This window comes from Muscardinus avellanarius (assembly GCF_963383645.1).
Source record: "Muscardinus avellanarius genome assembly, chromosome: 17".
NCBI classification, from domain to species: domain Eukaryota; kingdom Metazoa; phylum Chordata; class Mammalia; order Rodentia; family Gliridae; genus Muscardinus; species Muscardinus avellanarius.
In genome coordinates this window covers 64231589-64249839 of record NC_137803.1, presented here as the reverse complement: position 1 = coordinate 64249839, position 18251 = coordinate 64231589, and the positions used below count along the sequence as shown (strand labels likewise).

The 18251-nt window shown below is 46.6% G+C and overlaps 1 protein-coding gene across 1 annotated transcript in view; it reads right to left on the bottom strand.

The window, feature by feature from the left end:
* The window catches only part of PTPN2 (protein tyrosine phosphatase non-receptor type 2), a gene marked incomplete at both ends in the record, with an annotated part of 59094 nt that overhangs the window by 36642 nt on the left and 4201 nt on the right, over positions 1–18251 (bottom strand). Inside the window, one exon of the mRNA XM_080714585.1 lies at positions 6729–6819. Coding sequence (XP_080570711.1) covers positions 6729–6819 — 91 coding nt within the window. The remainder of the gene's footprint in view (positions 1–6728; positions 6820–18251) is intronic.

Here is an 18251-nt window from a genome sequence, read left to right as displayed (position 1 = left end):
AGGTGTGTGCCACCACACCCGCCTTAAAGAGATTCTGTAAAATATAACAGCCAAGCAATTGAAAGCAAGAGGTAGGTTGGGAAAGGAATTAATGAAAACATCAAAGAATGAACAGTCCTCCTGGTGGAGTCAAAGAATAAGAGTGGAAACGCGGAAGCGAATGGAGTGCTCGCACGATGGCTGAGCTTAATAACACCTGCGATCCAGGACTAGGGCGCCTGAGGCCGGAGGGCCACAGGCTCGTGGCCAGCCTCAGCAGCACAGCGAGGTTTTCAGCAACCTCGCAAGACCCTGTTTCCAAATAAAACCCTAAATTAAAAAGGCTGAGGTGGCACACGCTTGTCATCCCAGCATTCAAGGCTGAGACAGGAAGATACCAGTTCGCGGACAGCCTCAGCTACTTAGTGAGGCCTCTGCAACTCAGTGAGACCCTGCTTCAAAATAAAGAATAAAAAATAGGGCAGGGGGTGTAGCTCGGAGATAGAATGCCCCTGGGTTCCATCCCCAGACCCGCATAAAAAATAAATAAGTAAATAAATAAGTAAATAAAGGCAGGCTGAGGCAGAATGCTGCCAGACTCGGTCCCCAGCACTACACAAGGATGAGTGAGGCCGGAGCGCAGTGGAGGGCTCTTCACTAGCAAGTGCACGTGCACGGGCTCGACTCCCACTGTTAAGAGTAAATAAGAATTCAGAGGTGAAGATGACTGAAGGTCAAAGTCACAGGGCTGAAGAGGTCCAGCAACTCTAAGGCTGGTACTCTACAGCGCTTACCCAGAGCTGTGAGGTCACTCGAGATGAAGAGCTACCAGGGAGGAGAGGAAGGTGATGGTGAAGATAATAAAGCTGGGCACAGAGGCGTATGCCTGGAATCCCAGGACTTGGGAGGCTGAGACAGGAGGATCACAGGTTCATGGCCAGCCTCAGCAACTCATAGTAAGGCCCTCTGCAACTTAGCGGGACCCTGTTTCAAAATAAAAATATAAAATAGGGTTAGGGTATAGCTCACTGCCTTTTTAAGCTCACTGTACTGGGTTCAATCCAGTACAAGGGAAAAAAAGAGATAGAGACTATGAAGTCAGGAGAAGTGGAGTGGTCCCCTTAGTAGTACTGGGAGGTATCCAGACAGCATGGGTCTTTAGGGGACCATTTTCTTATGCAAGCTCAAGAGCACTGGCTTGGCTAGGAAATCCTGGGATGACACGGGAAGCAAGACCCAGCTACATCTACCTGAAAGAGATCAAGAGAAGTGCCGGGCATGGCGGCGCACGCCTGTAATCCAGCATTCGGGAGGCGGAGACAGGAGGATCGTGGTTCGCGGACAGCCTCAGCTACCTAGCAAGGCCCTAAGCAAGTCAGTGAGACCCTGTTTCAGAAATAAAAGACTAAAAAATAGGGCTGGGGGTGCAGCTCGGAGGTAGAATGCCTCTGGGTTCCATTCTTGGTGCCGCAAAAAAAAAAAAAAAAGTCTACTCCACGAGCAGCCAGGCTTCACCAGCGCGTGAGGCAGGAGAGCACCCGCTGAGGCCACTCCCAAAAGAAGACAGCGCCAGCACACCGGAGCCCTGGTAGGAGGGGAGCCCAGAGCAGCACTGCTCTGAGCCTACCAGGCTGAGCCTTCACCGAGAGGCACACAGGACTGAGAGCCAGGACCTTAGAGGTGGGCGACAAGCACTGTCCTCCTCCTCTCTCTTTTGCAGTGCTGGGGCTGGAATCCAGGACCTAATGCCTGTGGCCCTGCGGTCCTGCGGTACAAGTGTTTTGCCAAGAGCTCCTCCTCCAGCCCCAACAAGCACCATGCACCATTCTCTGTGTGTGCTGCTAGGGACTGGACCCAAGATTGTTCTACCTGAGATATATACCTCCAGCCCTAAATAATAATAATAATAATAATAATAATAATAATAATAATAATTAATAATAATAATAAGTAGTAGTAGTAGTAGTAGTAGTAGTAGTAGTATACCTCCAGCCCTATATTATTATTGTTGTTGTTTACTTTTTTGAAACAAAAAAACACTTGCTAAATTACTGAGACCGGGCAAGAACCTGTAAGCCTCCTCTCTCAGACTCCCAAGTACTGGGATTATAGGTAGGAGCCACCGTGCCCAGCCCATGAGCACAGTTTAAACAGAACTCTTCTTGTAGCTCTCAATTACTGACTATAGACAGATATATATTTATCTATGAGAGTGACACGCTAACTCACAAGAATAATTACTTGAACACTCAAAGTGGTAAGTTGCAAAACTTGTCTCAATTCTAACTACAAAGGTTTCTCCATTCGTTGTCAGTTTGCTAAACCTACTGAAGGACACAGATATAGCTTGGCACATACAATGACTACAATCAAAGCAAACACATAAACATACTCTGGGGTCAGGAAAGCAGGCAGGAGCAGAGCGCTTGGCTGCAGGAGGGCAACCGCATGATAAAACAGCTCCACTGGTCAGCACTGGCCGACGGCGACCACATCACTTCACACACGAGGGAACCGCACAAGACTGCGGACACCGCAAGGCCTGTCAGGGGCAAGGAGCTCCAACAGGCCGTATCAGTGCCCACTCCCTGTCTGTTATACTGCACCGCAGTCCCGTAAGATGTTACCACTGGGGGGACTGGGTGAGGGATAGACACAATCTCTGTAGTATTTCTTACAATAGCATGCAAATTTACAATTACCAAAATAAAAACGCTCTTTAAAATTAAAGGCAACAAAGCAAGGTGTCCAACTGGAAAGTGACTGCCTTCAAAAGTCATCTCAAGCTTGTTATGATGGTCCATGTCTGTAATCCCGGTACTTGAAAGGCTGAGACACGAGGATTGCAGGTCCGTGGCCAGCCTTAGCTCTCAGCAACCTAGCAAGATCCTGATTTATTTAGTTTTTTAGTGGTACTGGGGATGGAACCTAAGGGATTTCTACCTCTGGGTTACACTCCCAGACCTATTTTCTTTTTTTCTTTCTTTCTTTTTTTTTTTTTTTTTTTTGGAGGTACTGGTATTCCTGGAAGCCCTTCTACCTCCAGCCTACACTCCCAGACCTATTTTATATTTTTTTAATTTAAAACAGGGTCTCCTAAGCCAGCAAGGCTGGCTCCGAACCAGCACAATCCTCCTGTCTCTGCCTCCCAAGTGTGGGGCTTACAAGCGTGCGCCACCACGCCCAGCATCCCAGACCTATTTTCTATTTCATTTGGAAACAGGGTCTCACTAAGCTGCTGAGAGCCTCACTGAATAGCTGAGGCTGGCTTTGAACCTGTGCAATCCTCCTGTGCAATACTCCCAAGTACTGGGATTACAAGCATGCCCACCACGCCTGGCTCAAGATCCTGATTTAAAACAAAAAATAAAGAGAGCTGGGGGTATAGCTCAGAGGTAGAACGACCCTGGGTTCAACTACTAAAAAAGAGTCAGCTCTCTCTTCAAAACTCTACAAAACTGGCCTCTCTAGCTCACTACCTCTCAAGCAGTGATTTCGAGGGGTGGGTGTTAAGAGTTACTGCCCACACCTCCACTCCCCAAACACACACCAGAACTGTTGCCATGTGAGCCATAGATTTCAGAGGAAGTCTGTCATGCCTTCAAGTGTGTCACAACTAGTTAAAATAAAAATATTCTTCTATTTGCTGGTGTGTACGTGGTGCTGGGGATTGGACTCAAGGGGATTCCACCTCTTGGCTATACATCGGGCTCTCCCTATCTATCTATCCATTCATCCATCTATCTATCTCTATCTATCCATCTGTAATGGGGTCTTACAGAAAGCCTCACTAAGTTGCTGAGGCTGATGGCAAACCTGTGATCTTCCGTCTCGGCCTCCCAAGTGTAACAAGAATGTGTGCTACCATGCCCGACTTATAAACACTTCTAACTGGTAAGGGAAAAAGTATCTATGAAAACAGTAATTTATAATAAGCTTAAAACATTTTAAGAGCCTGCTTCTCACAAGATTCAACCAAAATCAGGCAATATACTCTTCATAAAAATTTACTTGGTTCACATAAAGAAAAATAGTCTGTTCGTGTAAGAATGGCCAGGCAGGGTTGGTGCTCACCTGTAATACTAGAGACTCGGGAAGCTGAGGCACACGTGGGCCCTCAAGTTCAAGACCAGCCTGGGAAACCTGGCAAGATCCTGTCTTAAAATAAGAAAGGCTGGGGTATAGCTCAGTGGTAAAGCACAACTGGGTTCAATCCCCAGCACCACAAAGGGGGGAAGGACAGTAAGAACTTTTCTTTCCAGTAACTGATGGGTTTTCAGAGGTATACGCAGAGCCTAAGTATCTGGACCATAATCAAGGAATACAGCGCTTATACAGATATCTAGTCTGTGGCCACCTCAAATGGAGTGACTAAGCCTATACAGGAAAGCTGGGCACACCAAGAGCATGCCCTGGTCAACTAGGGGAGACACACGCAGACAGCAGAACACAATCACGTGGCCAGGGAATGAAAGCCAGGGCGTTCTGCCTTGAGCTACACCCCCAGCTCATTTTATTTCTTATTTTGAAACAGGGTCTCGCTAAGTTGCAGAGTGCCTGGTGTCTGAGGCTGGCCATGAACCTGTGCTCCTTCTATCTCAGCTTTCCAGGACTAGGATTACAAACGTGCACCACCACGGCCAGTTCAATTTTTTATTTTTATTAAGTCTCTACTAGCCAGGCGTGGTGGCACATGCTTGTAATCCCTGTACTTGGGATGCTGAGACAGGAGGATCCGGGTTCATGGCCGGCCTCAGCAACTTGTGAGGCCCTCTGCAACTTAGTGTGAGACCCTGTTTCAAAATAAAGTATAATATAGGGATGGGGGTGTAGCTCAGAGGTAGAATGCCCGTGTTCAATCCCCAGTGCCATACACACACACACACACACACACACACACACACACACACACACACACACGGAAAAAAAATTCACCAGTGTGGATTATCTTATTTCTTAGTTTCTGAACTTTACAAATTTGGTCTGTACTGTTGCATATATTTGAAATTCATACATATTTTAGTACTGTATAAGTATACTATATTTATCCACTCCACTCTATGTGGACATTGGAGTCTCGGATGTCCAGTTACTGAATACTGAGTGATGCTGCTATAAATATTATTGAATGTCTTTTTTTTTTGGTGGTACTAGAGTTCCTGGAAACCCTTCTACCTCCAGGCTACACTCCCAGACCTATTTTATATTTTATTTAGAAACAGGATCTCACTAAGCTGCTGAGAGCCTCACTAAGTAGCTGAGGCTGGCTTCGAACCCGTGCCATCCTCCTGTCTCAGCCTCCCAAGCGCGGGGATTACAAGCGTGCGCCACCACAAGGTTTCACTAAGTTTCAGAGGGCCTCACTAAGTTACTGAGGCTGAATGCAAATGTAATCCTTCAGTTTCAGTCTCCCAAAGGTTGTTTTATAGTAGGAAATGTTTACATGTATTGCTAAATAGAAAAAGAGCTACAAGCTGGGCGTGGTGGCGCACGCTTGTAATCCCAGCATACAGGAGGCTGAGACCAAAGGATCGCGATTCGCAGACAGCCTCAGCTACTTAGTGAGGCCCTTTGCAACTGAGCGAGACCCTGTTTCAAATTAAAGAATACAAAATAGGGCAGGGGGTGTAGCTCGGAGGTAGAATTCCCATGGGTTCCATTCCCAGACCCGAAAAAATAAAAAGAAAAAGAAATAGAGCTACAAATTAGTATGTGTAAGATTCTACTTTTGAATTTAAAAGGATGTATTTATGTATTCATTCAGAAAAATGCCAAAAAACTATAAGCCTAAGAGGTACTTTGTTCTTTCTTTTCCTAACTCACACTTTTCTGTGGTTGATCAATTTTCTGCCATGAATATACACTACTTTTGTAAATTCAGCAGAAGGCAAGCTACACCAACACAATATTCACAAGTCATGAAATAATATGACAAGTATGTATATAAATATATTACATACACATATATAGGACTGTGACTAAATAAAAATATGCATACGAAGAATAAATGGTTGGTAGGAAATACAAAACAGGTCCCACAAAACGGTGTCAGCTCTGGTTGAAGGATGAAATAATTATGAGTAATTGTTTTTCTTTCTATTATACCTTGTCTTCAAATTTTTCTTTTAAGAATTTTTTTTTTTTTTTTTTTTTTTTTTTTTTGGTGGTGCTAGGGTTCCTGGAAATCCTTCTACCTCCGGGCTACACTCCCAGACTTATTTTATATTTTTATTTGGAAACAGGGTCTCTTAAATCAACGAGGCTGGCTTCAAACCTGCGCGATTCTCCTGTCTCCACCTCCCAAGCGTGGGGATAACAAGTGTGCACCACCACGCCCGGCACTAAGAATATAATTTTTTAACTTTAAAAGTTTCCTGAGCTGGGCGTGGTGGCGCACACTTGTAATCCCTGCGCTTGGGAGGCTAAGACAAGAGGATCACATAGGTTCAAAGCCAGCCTCAGCTACTTAGTGAGACCCTGTTTCCAAACAAAGCATAAAATAGGTTTGGGAGAATAGCCCGGAGGTAGAAAAGCCTCTGGGTTCCACCCCCAGTACCAAAAAAAAAAAAAAAAAAAAAAAAACAAGAATGAAGACCTTGCTGGAGGAAAGTCCCTGGGTTCCATCCCCAGTACAGCAAAAACGTTTCCTGCACTTATCAACCCTAACCCAAACCCTGCTGTTCACTGTGTCCTTCCTCTTAAAGCAAACCAAAGCACATACACATGCACACAAACCCACAAGTACTTACATGGGCTTACATCTCTGTATCTGTTTCGATTTCTGTTTTCTGGAAACTTGGCCACTCTATGAGGATAGTCATGGGACTCATTTCGAATTTCCTTAAAATAACAAAAATATACTTTAATACCCCTCTTAAATTTTATATAGAAAGCATATTTTCCCAGCCAATAAAGCATAACATTTGTTAACCCCTTTCCCATATTGTAAAAAAAAAAGTAGAAATTTGCTGCTGTGTTCATTTAATTTTGCATAAATACGCTCTCCAAGGCTGAAGCAAATCTGATTTTTTAATGATCGTAATCACAATTCTAGTGTCCTCATAATAAAACAGAAGCTGAAGCAGGAGCTAGATCACACGGTCCTTTCTCTCATCTTCTCCCAGTTTAGAATGCTTGCACCACTTAGCACACCCTCTTGGACCTGCAGCTGGGCAAAACACAGCTTCGCCTGGTCTGCCCACTGTGCCACTCTGCTTCCTGCCATGAGGCCACATTCCCTGTGCACATGGAGACCTTGGCCTCTCATACTGTGTCTCTCTGTGGGGTTGATGTTTGACACACTTCTCACAGAACGTGCAGCAGGTTTCTGGAACGCTCACCATATTTTCAGCAGCATTATCAGCAAGGAAAAAGCCTGACTTAGGGTGTATTCATTCGAGTCACCCCTCCATGCCAGTCTGGTATGGAGCTGTATTTCTATTTTCTGTATTTCTATCTTTTAATAAACTTCTTTAAATCTTCAAAAAAAAAAAAAAAGCCTGACTTATTCTCAATGCTAAAATAAAATATAAAAACTATTTTTGAAGCCGGGGATGGTAGTGTACACTTGTAATCCCAGTACTAAGGATCACGGATGCACAAACAGCCTCAGCTACTTAGTGAGGCCTTCCGCAACTTAGTGAGAATGTTTCAACAATAATAGAAAAATAGGGCTGGAGTGTAACTCTGAAGTAGAGTGGCCTTGGGTTCAATCTCCAGTACTACCAAAAACAAAAACAAAATCAAAAACAAAAAAAACCCTGTTCTTGAGCCAGATGTGCGGTACACACTTGTTTAAAAAAAAAAAAAAAAGAAACTTTGAAAGCATTTAAAAAAATTATTAGCCAGGCATGGTGGCACAAGCTTGTAATCCCAGCATTTTGGGAGGCTAAGACAGAAAGATCTGGGTTCATGGGCAACCTCAGCTACTTAGTGAGACCCTGTTTCCAAATAAAGAATAAAAAATTGAGCTGGGGCCAGGCAGGAGGTGGAGACCAGAGGATCGGGTTCGAGGACAGCCTCAAGGCCCTTCACAACTCAGTGAGACTGTTTTAAAAATTTTTTTAAAAGAATAAAAAAAATAGAATCAGGGGTGTAGCTCAGAGTTACAATGTCCCCAGGTTCAATCCCTGGCACCACACACACAAAAAAATCTGATGGTTTATGCATTAAATATAAATAAATTCTGAAGCCAGGCACAGTGATATATGCTTATAATTCTCGCGCTTGGGAGGCTGAGACAGGAGGACTGCACAAGTTCAAAGCCAGCCTCAGCTACTTGGTGAGGCTCTCAGCAACTCAGTGAGACCCTGTTTCCAAATAAAATAGAAAATAGGTCTGGGAGTGTAGCCTGGAGGTAGAAAGCCCCTGGGTTCCACCCCTAGCACCACCAAAATATATATATATATATATATATATATATATATATATATATATATATATATATATTCTCTGTACACATTTTGTTAAACCTCTACCTCATTTCAAGGAGCCGTAAACTCAATTATTCGCTACTGGTACTAGAGACGGAAGCCTAGGTAACTCTACAAATGAAGGAGACCCACGCTTTAAAAAGAAAAATATTAGCCAGGCGTGGTGGCGCACACTTGGAATCCCTGTGCTTGAGAGGCAGAGACAGGAGGATCGCGGTTCACGGACAGCCTCAGCTACTTAGTGAGGCCCCTGCAACCCAGTGAGACCCTGTTTCAGAAAAAAATAAAGAAAGAAAGAAGGCTGGGAGTGTAGCTTAGAGGTAGAATGCCCCTAGATCCCACCCCCAGTACTGGAAAAAAAAAAAAGTTGCCCATGCTGGCCTGGGCCTTGTGATCCTCTTGCCCATTACAAGTTCATCCTGTGCCCAGCTGAGAAGAGATAAAATGTGAGACAAAAAATACAAAGTGTTTTAATAATTATGGGTGTAAATAGGATGCCTATAAACTGTAATTATACCATAAAACAAACACACAAAATAAGTAACTCAAACTTTAATTTTAGTTTTTAAAAAATTTCCTTAGTCTTTCCAAAAGACATTGCTGATCCTAGTTGATCGTTAGCCTCTATTTCATTATTTCCATCCCTGTCTGTTACCTGGGTTTGCAAGCGTATAATCTCATTGCTATTATAAACAAGATTTGTTGTTGTTGTACCAGGGATGGAACCCAGGGGCATTCTATCTCCAAGCTACACCTCCAACTCAATTTTTCATTCTTTATTTTGAAACAGGGTCTCACTGAGTTGCAAAGGGTCTCACTAAGTAGCAGCTGAGGCTGTTCGCGAACTGCGATTCTCCTGTCTCAGCCTTCCAAATGCTGGGATTACATGCATGTGCTACCACGCCCAGCTTTAAACAAGACTTTTTTTTTTTTTTGGTGGTAATGGGGTTCCTGGAAGCCCTTCTATCTCCGGGCTACACTCCCAGACACTATATATATATATATATATATATATATATATATATATAATTTTTTTTTTAAACAGGGTCTCTTAAGCCGGTGCTGCTGGCTTTGCTTCTGGCTTCAAACCTGCCTGATCCTTCTGTCTCCACCTCCCAAGCACGGAGATTACAAGCCTGTGCCACCATGCCCAGCTAAACAAGACTTTAAAAAAAAAAAATCCCCGTGCTTGGGAGGCTGAGAAAGGAGGATTGAGGGTTCAAGGCTAGCCTCAGCTACCTTGTGAGGCCCTCCACAACTTAGTGAGATCCTGTTTCAAAATACAGAATAAAAAATAGGGCTGGTGGTGTAGCTCGGAGTTCCTGGGTTCAATCCCCAGTACTGAAAATAAGAATAATAATAAGTAAATAAATAGTAGGGTTGGGGTATAGCTCAGAGGTGGAATACCACTTTGCTCAACCCCCCAACCCCCTCCCAAATACATAATGGGACGGCCAAAGCTCATTCCAAGTCCTTGAAGAAATGTCATAACAAATATACATTTTGTTTTCTCAGCTAAGAATAAAAAGAACTCTTATAGGGAGTCCACTCTCTCAATTCTCAAAAAGAAAAAGGAAGCCCCCTGCACCAATCTCTATTGAGAAACAAAGCCACTCAGTTGTGCTGTAGGAAAAGGTTCACAAAGAGACCACGGCCGGCAGAGCGGCATGTGCGAGGGCCCGCTGCTCGGGAGGCCGAGGTGGGAAAGGCACCTGCGCCCAGCGCTGGAGGCCAGTCTGGGCAATGTATTGAGAGTCAATCTCACAAAACCAAACAACAGAAGACCTGCTCAGCAGACCCCTGGCCCTCTCACTTGGGTCTGCCTGGAATACAAGTTTTGCTGTCAGGGTCGGGGGAGGGTCCTCCTAGGCCCACAGGTAAAAAGCAGGTTCCAAGAAAAGTAGAAATAGAGGGACAGGCCGGGCGTGGTGCCGCACGCTTTTAATCCCCCCCACCCCCACGCTTGGGAGGCGGAGACAGGAGGATCGCAGGGGTTCGATGCATTGAATATAAATAAATTCTGAAGCCAGGCACAGTGATATATGCTTATAATTCTCGCGCTTGGGAGGCTGAGACAGGAGGACTGCACAAGTTCGAAGCCAGCCTCAGCTACTTAGTGAGGCTCTCAGCAACTCAGTGAGACCCTGTTTCCAAATAAAATATAAAAAAGGTCTGGGAGTGTAGTCCGGAGGTAGAAAAGCCTCTGGGTTCCACCCCTAGTACCACAAAAAAAAAAAAAGAAAAGAAAAGAAATAGAGGGGCAGGCTTGGTGACATTACAGAATCAACTAACAGCCCTGAACTCCCATCTCCAAACTTCTCATCCCATGACAAACTTTCTCATGCAACGAAATCACGTCTCTGATACACACAGCATAACCAAATCTCATCAATAACTAGATCTAAGACTCATAGATATTTAGAGCAATTCCCAAAATGCATGTAATTTTATAGGTCTTTGTACATACTATAAACACGGTCCTTCTTAAAAGGGCAAGCCGGGCGTGGTGGCGCACACTTGTCATCCCAGCATTCAGGAGACTGAGACCGGAGGATCGCAGTTTGCGGACAGCCTCAGCTACTTAGTGAGGCCCTTTGCAACTCAGTGAGACCTGGTTTCAAAATAAAGAATAAAAAATAGGGTAGGGGGGTAGCTCGGAGGTGAAATGCCCCTGGGTTCCATCCCCAGACCCGCAAAAAAAAGAAAAAGACTGGGCAGGTAGATACCTGAGCTGCCCACTAGACCATCACACGTGCAAACCCACCTCTACTGATGTTCTGGATCTCAAAACTTCATCTCCAACATCACAGAGAAACCCAACAGTGCTTCAAAATACCTCAAGAACATTTCCCATCAGCAGAGAAGCCCTCGACCCAAGGTGCCTCAGCCTCAGCAGTGCTGAGGCCTGGGCTGCACAATCATTAGGCTGGGGAGCTGTCCTGCGCTCTCCGTGACGTCAGCACCCTGCCCTGCGCTCTCCGTGATGTCAGCACCCCTGTCCTGTGCTCTCCGTGACATCAGCACCCTGCCCTGCGCTCTCCGTGATGTCAGCACCCCTGTCTTGTGCTCTCCGTGACGTCAGCACCCCTGTCCTGCGCTCTCTGTGATGTCAGCATCCCTGACCTCAGCTACTTAGTGAGACCCTGCTTCAAAATAAGAAATAAAATTGAAGCCAGGCATGGTGGCCCACGCTTGTAATCCCCACGCTTGTAAGGCAGAGACAGGAGGATCGCGCAGGTTCGAAGTCAGCCGCTTGCGCTAGCTTAGGAGACCCTGTTTCCAAATGTAAAAATAGGTCTGGGAGTGTAGCCCGGAGGTAGAAGGGCTTCCAGGAACCCCAGTACCACCAAAAAAAAAAAAAAAAAAGAAGAAAGAAAGAAAGAAAGAAAGAAAGAAAGAAAGAAAGAAAGAAAGAAAATTGTCCCAGGGCTGTGGCCAAGAGGCAGAAGGCCTGGGTCAGGGCCTTACTGACCCCAAGGTAGCTCCATCTCACATCCCGCCGCTCTAGCACAGGCCCACCCACATGAGACTGGCCACAAACCTGAGATCCTCCTGTCTCTGCCTCCTAAACGCAGGGATTACCAGCGTGTGCCACTACGCCCAGCTAATCATGGATTTTCAAAGCATGCAATATACTTCGTATTTTGCCAGGTCCTTCCACAGCACCTATACAATACACACACACACACACACAAACATTTGACTAATCATTTCCCATCACATAATTTAGGATTTACTTGTGAGCTCTAAGTATAACAAATAAATGTACATGTTCTCCCATAAATGAAAATTGACTATTAATTTGAGATTATCTTAAAGTCCTGCGTTTTCTTATAAAATCAACAGATCATCCTTTTCTGGCTTTCTAGGTTTTACTTGCAGCTCCTTCATAAGAGCTCACAGGGAAGGAAATAGTCGACCTTGCAAGAATGTCTGTTTTTCTGAATGCTACATATGAAACAAGTCTATGCATGAAATGCTAAGCTATTACTTAATATTATATGATAAAATACTGTAAATATTTCCCCCTGACAATTACAGTAATAGAAATTTTCTTTTTAAAAATTTTTAAATGTTGAGCTAGGCATGGTGGCGCACGCTTGTAATCCCAGCGCTTGGGAAGCTAAGACGGGAGGATCGTACAGGTTTGAAGCCAGCCTCAGCTACTTACTGAGGCTCTCAGCAACTTAGTGAGACCCTGTTTCCAAATAAAGTATAAAATAGGCCTGGGAGGGCCAGTGCCAGGACCAGCGTGGCCGGGATCGGAGCCTGCCAAGGGGTCAGGCCGGTGCCGGGGCCAGCGAGACCGGGATAGGAGCCTGCCGAGGGGTTAGGCCGGTGCCGGGGCCAACGAGGCCAGGATCGGAGCCTGCCATGAGGCAAGGCCGTTATTGAGGCCTCTGAGGTCGGGATCAGAGCCTGCCGAGGGGTTAGGCCGGTGCCGGGGCCAACGAGGCTGGAATCGGAGCCTGCCGTGAGGCAAGGCCGTTATTGAGGCCTCTGAGGTCGGGATCAGAGCCTGCCGAAGGGTTAGGCCGGTGCCGGGGCCAACGAGGCTGGAATCGGAGCCTGCCATGAGGCAAGGCCGGTGCTGGGGCCTCCGAGGCCGGGATCGGAGCCTGCCGAGGGGTCAGGCCGGTGCTGGGGCCAGAGTGGCCGGGATTGGAGCCTGCCATGAGGCAAGGCTGGTGCTGGGGCCTCCGAGGCCGGGATCGGAGCCTGCCGAGGGGTCAGGCCGGTGCCGGGGCCAGCGAGACCGGGATCGGAGCCTGCCAAGGGGTTAGGCCGGTGCTGGGGCCAACGGCCGGCATTGGAGCCTTCTGTGAGGCAAGGCCGTTATTGAGGCCTCTGAGGCCAGGATCGGAGCCTGCTAAGGGGTTAGGCCGGTGCTGGGGCCAGCGAGGCTGGGATCGGAGCCTGCTGCGAGGAAGGCTGATGCTGGAACCTCCGAGGCTGGGATCGGAGCCTGCCGAGGGGTTAGGCCGATGCCGGGGCCATCGGCTAACATCGGAGCCTTCCGTGAGGCAAGGCCGGTGCTGGGGCCTTCAAGGCCGGGATCGGAGCCAGCTGAGGGGTTAGGCCAGTGTCGGGGCCATCGGCTAACATCGGAGCCTTCCGTGAGGCAAGGCCGGTGCTGGGGCCTTCAAGGCCGGGATCGGAGCCTGCCGAGGGGTTAGGCCGATGCCGGGGCCATCGGCTAACATCGGAGCCTTCCGTGAGGCAAGGCCGGTGCTGGGGCCTTCAAGGCCGGGATCGGAGCCTGCCGAGGGGTTAGGCCGATGCCGGGGCCATCGGCTAACATCGGAGCCTTCCGTGAGGCAAGGCCGGTGCTGGGGCCTTCAAGGCCGGGATCGGAGCCAGCTGAGGGGTTAGGCCAGTGTCGGGGCCAGCGAGGCCAGAACCGGAGCCTCCCATGAGGCAAGGCCGCTGCTTGAGCCAGCGAGGTCTGATCAGTCCACCGGGTAGCCAGGCCACAACTGGGGCCATCAAGAGTGGGATCGGTATTTGCAATGCGGCATGCACAGAGAAATATTGCAGAAAATTAAAATCAGATGCTTCCCCTAATCAGCAATAACTAGGAGGAAACGGGCAACAGGAAGTGGTCGAGCTATAGAAAGGGCCCTATAGTGAAGCAATTAAGTGACCAATCAGAGGGTATGGAATAGGGGAGGATGGAGCCTCTTTAAAAAGCAGGAGATACATAAACATATGTATCAAAGTTAATCACCAAACAAGCATGGGATCGAGGGAGGGGGAGGGAATGGGATGGGGGCTGGATGAGGGCTAATTGGATGATGTGTGCTTTTATATCCTCTCAAGTCTTATATTCCAATGTGATGTATGATTACAATGCACCAATAAAAATAAATTTAAAAAAATAGGCCTGGGAGTATAGCCCAGAGATAGAAAAGCCCCCTGGGTTCCACCCCCAGTACCACACACACACACAAAAAAAATTTAAGTCTGAAATATGAGTCTAAATTTTGTAGCTTCACTTGTTAAAATATAAATCAGGCTGGGTGTGGTGGCACATGCTGGTAATCCCAGCATTTGGGAGGCTGAGACCAGAGGATCGCAGTTCGTGGCCAGCCTCAGTTGCTTAGTGAGGCCCTCTGCAACTTAGTGAGACCCTGTTTCAAAATAGAGAGTAAAAACAGGGCAGGGCAGGGGGTATAGCTCAGAGGTAGCATGCCCCTGGGTTCCATCCTCAGACACACAGGAAAAAAAAATTATATATATATATATATATATATATATATATATCAGAACAAAGGTAGGTCCAGTGTTATGCAATTTCCTGAAGCCACTCCAGCGTCCCAGGTCCTTTACTAGACAGAGTGTGGTACGAACTCTAGAGCCATATAATCTTAAGTAAACCTAATGAAAAAATCCCTGTAAAGAAGACTTGATAGCCTTCATGATGAAATGGTTCTAATATATTATGCAGTATGAGATTTTCTTCAAAGGAATGGAAGCTGGCCGGGCGTGGTGGTGCACGTTGCAATCCCAGCATTTGGGCGGCTGAGACGGGTGAGTCCCAGGTTCACGCCAGCCTCAGCTACTGAGGCCTCTGCAACTTAGTGAGACCCTGTTTCAAAATAAAGAGTAAAAATAGGGCAGAGGGTGTAGCTCAGAAGTAGCGTGCCCCTGGGTTCCATCCCCAGACCCGCAAAAAAAGAGAAAAAAAAAGAGAAAAATAAGGAATGGGAGCAATTTGGGCAAAGTTATAAAGGATCAGTAAACGAAATCAAATAAAACTGATGGAGCAAGAATATTAAGTCAGACATACTGGGACTTTAGGGAAAGCAGAAGAGGACACACACACACACACACACACACACACACACACACACGCACACACCCCAATCCACCAGACTGGAAAAGATGCAAAATAATCCATAGACAAAATCCAGAGATTAGAAGCCCTTGGAAAGGCCAGGCGTGGTGGCGCACGTTGTAATCCAGCATTTGGGAGGCTGAGACAGGTGAATCCCAGGTTCACGCCAGCCTCAGCTACTTAGTGAGCTCATCCACAACTTACGGAGACCCTGTTTCAGATAAAATAATAAAAATAGGGCTGGAGGTGTAGCTTAGAGGTAGAATAGGCCCCGGGTTTCATCCCCAGCACGACACACACACACACACACACACACAAGTCGGGAGTGTTGTCGCATGCCTGCAATCCCAGTACTTGGGAGGCTGCGGCAAAAGGATCACAAGTTAAAGGAAAACATCGGAAAGTAGTAAGACTCTCGTTAGCCTAGTAAGACGCTGTTTCAAATTTTAAAAAATCTAATCCTAATTCTTACACATATATATTTTTTTACAGTGCTGGGGATTGAACCCAGGGTCACTGTACTTCAAGCTACACCCCAGCTCTAATTTTTATTCTTTTTATATTTTTGGTACTGGGGGTTAAACTTAGAGGTGTTCTACCTCAGAGCTAGACCCCCCGGCCCTATTTTCCAGGAAATACAACAGGGCTGGGGATATAGCTCAGGGGCGGAACACCCCTGAGTTCCACCCCCAGTAAAACACACACACACAATCAACCATTCTCTGCGAACCATCTCTTACTTGGCACACTCTGACCTGGCTTCACCAACCCCTCCAATCTCGCTCCATTTCTCTTCTCTGCCCAGCCTGGCTCAAAGCATCAGCAGCGATTAAGGAACGGCAACAAGCAACATGAGCAAAGCCCTACAGGCCAGAGCGAACACCACACTACAGCAGTGCCACCGCTGTATCAACCAAACCAAGTGAGACTTTTCCAAACCAAGTGAGACTTTTCCACAAGTTGCCAATTCTAGGACCTGTGTTCTCTTGACCCGTTGCCGCCTGGTTCTGGCTCCAACAATTGTCCCTTCTGTTTCTGCAAACTCCACCTCCCTTAGGCTCATCCCCACAACCACTGAGCATACCAAGCTGCCATTTTCTCAAACAAAGTCGTTTACTTAGCAAATACTAAGCACTGAGTGACAGTCTGTGCAAAGCACCGCACCATGTTTGTGAGGTCTAAGGAGGGAGTTGAAGGTATACTACACTGAGAGCCTGTTCTGCCCCAACTCAATCCATTCCTAACAAGCTGCCTAGCCGGGTGTGGTGGCGCACGCTTGTAATCCCAGCATTCGGGAGGCTGAGACCGGAGGAACGCGGACAGCCTCAGCTACTTAACGGGGCCCTTCGCAACTTAGTGAGACCCTGTTTCAAAACAAAGAATAAAAAATAGGGCAGGGGATGTAGCTTGGAGGTCAAATCAAATGCCCCTGGATTCCATTCCCAGACCAGCAAAAAAAGAAGCTGCCTATTGCTGTATTGCCGACAGGCATGTTCTAAATGCAGTTATTTATATAGAATAAAAAAAAGGCTAGGCTGGGGGCGGGAGGGGAACTTGTGTCTATAGATGTCTATAATCAGAGTAGTTGGAAGGCTGAGACAGGAGGAATGCAGGTTCAAAGGTCAGCATGCAGCAACTAAGCCAGACCCTGTTTCAAAATAAAAAATAAACTAACTGGCCATGGTGGTACACACCTGCAATCCCAGTTCTTGGGAGGCTGAGACAGGAGGCTCACAGGTTCAAGGCCAGCCTCAGCAACTCAGTAAGGCTCTCCACAACTTGGGGAGACCCTGTTTCAAAAATAGAGCTGGGTGTGGTAGCGCACACTTGTAATTCCAGTACTTAGGAGGCTGAGACCGGGAGGATCGTAGGTTCTAAGCCAGCCTCAGCAGCTTAGTGAGGCTCTCAGCAACTTAGTGAGACCCTATTTCCAAATAAAATATAAAATAGGTCTGGGGTTAGGGTAGCTCGGAGGTAGAATGCCACTAGGTTTCATCGCCAGTAGCCCCCCACAAACAAATAAATTAGCAAATAAATAAATGCCATGCATTGTGGCCATACCTGTAATCCCAGTACTTGGGAAGCTGAGACAGGAGTATCTCAGGTTTGTGGCCAGCCTCAACAACTTAGTGAAGGCCTTCTGCGACTTAGTGAGACCCTGTTTTCAAATAAGAAATAAAACAGGGCTGAGAGTATAGTTCAGGGGTAGAATGGCCCTGGGTTCAATTTATCCATTGGAGATAGAATGCCACTGAGTTTCACTTATCCAAAAATAAGTAAAATAGCCAAGCACATACCTATACTCCCAGTACTTGGGAACCCGAGACAAGAGGACAGCATGTTTGAGGACAGTTTCGGCATATAGTAGTGAGGCTCTCATCAACCTAGCAAAACCTTGTTTCCAAATAAAAATAATAGAGTTGGGAGTGTAGCTCAGAGGTAGAATGCCCCTGAGTTCAATCCCCAGTGCCACAAAAAAAATAAATGAATGACTAAAGTAAAATAAAGACAGTAAAAGACCAGAAAGCCCAGGAATCCAAATATTAAATTCATTTTTCCTACTAGAATTTCAATAAGGTTTAAGGTAAAAGCTCTCCTACCACGAGTCTAGTTACATCTAGTGTTTCCTCAAGAGCAAGACTCTTCTTCTAGCCTCATGAGCATCACCAAAAGAGCACCACTCTTACAGACATCACCAGGGCCGGGCGTGGGGCACACGGAAGCCCAGCACTCGGGAGGCTGAGAGTGAAGGATCGCGGTTCGCGGACAGCCTCAGCTATTTAGGGAGGGCCTCCGCAACTCAGTGAGACCCTGACTCAAAATAAAGAATAAAAAATAGAGCAGGGGCTGTAGCTTGGAGGTCAAATGCCCTCCAATGATCAGGAACAGGTCTGTGACCCACTGTATTGATAAACATCAGAACCCACTACCATTTTTTTTTCCTTTTATTTTTGTACTGGGGGTTGGACCCAGGGGTCCTCTGAGCCACACTCCAGCCCCAT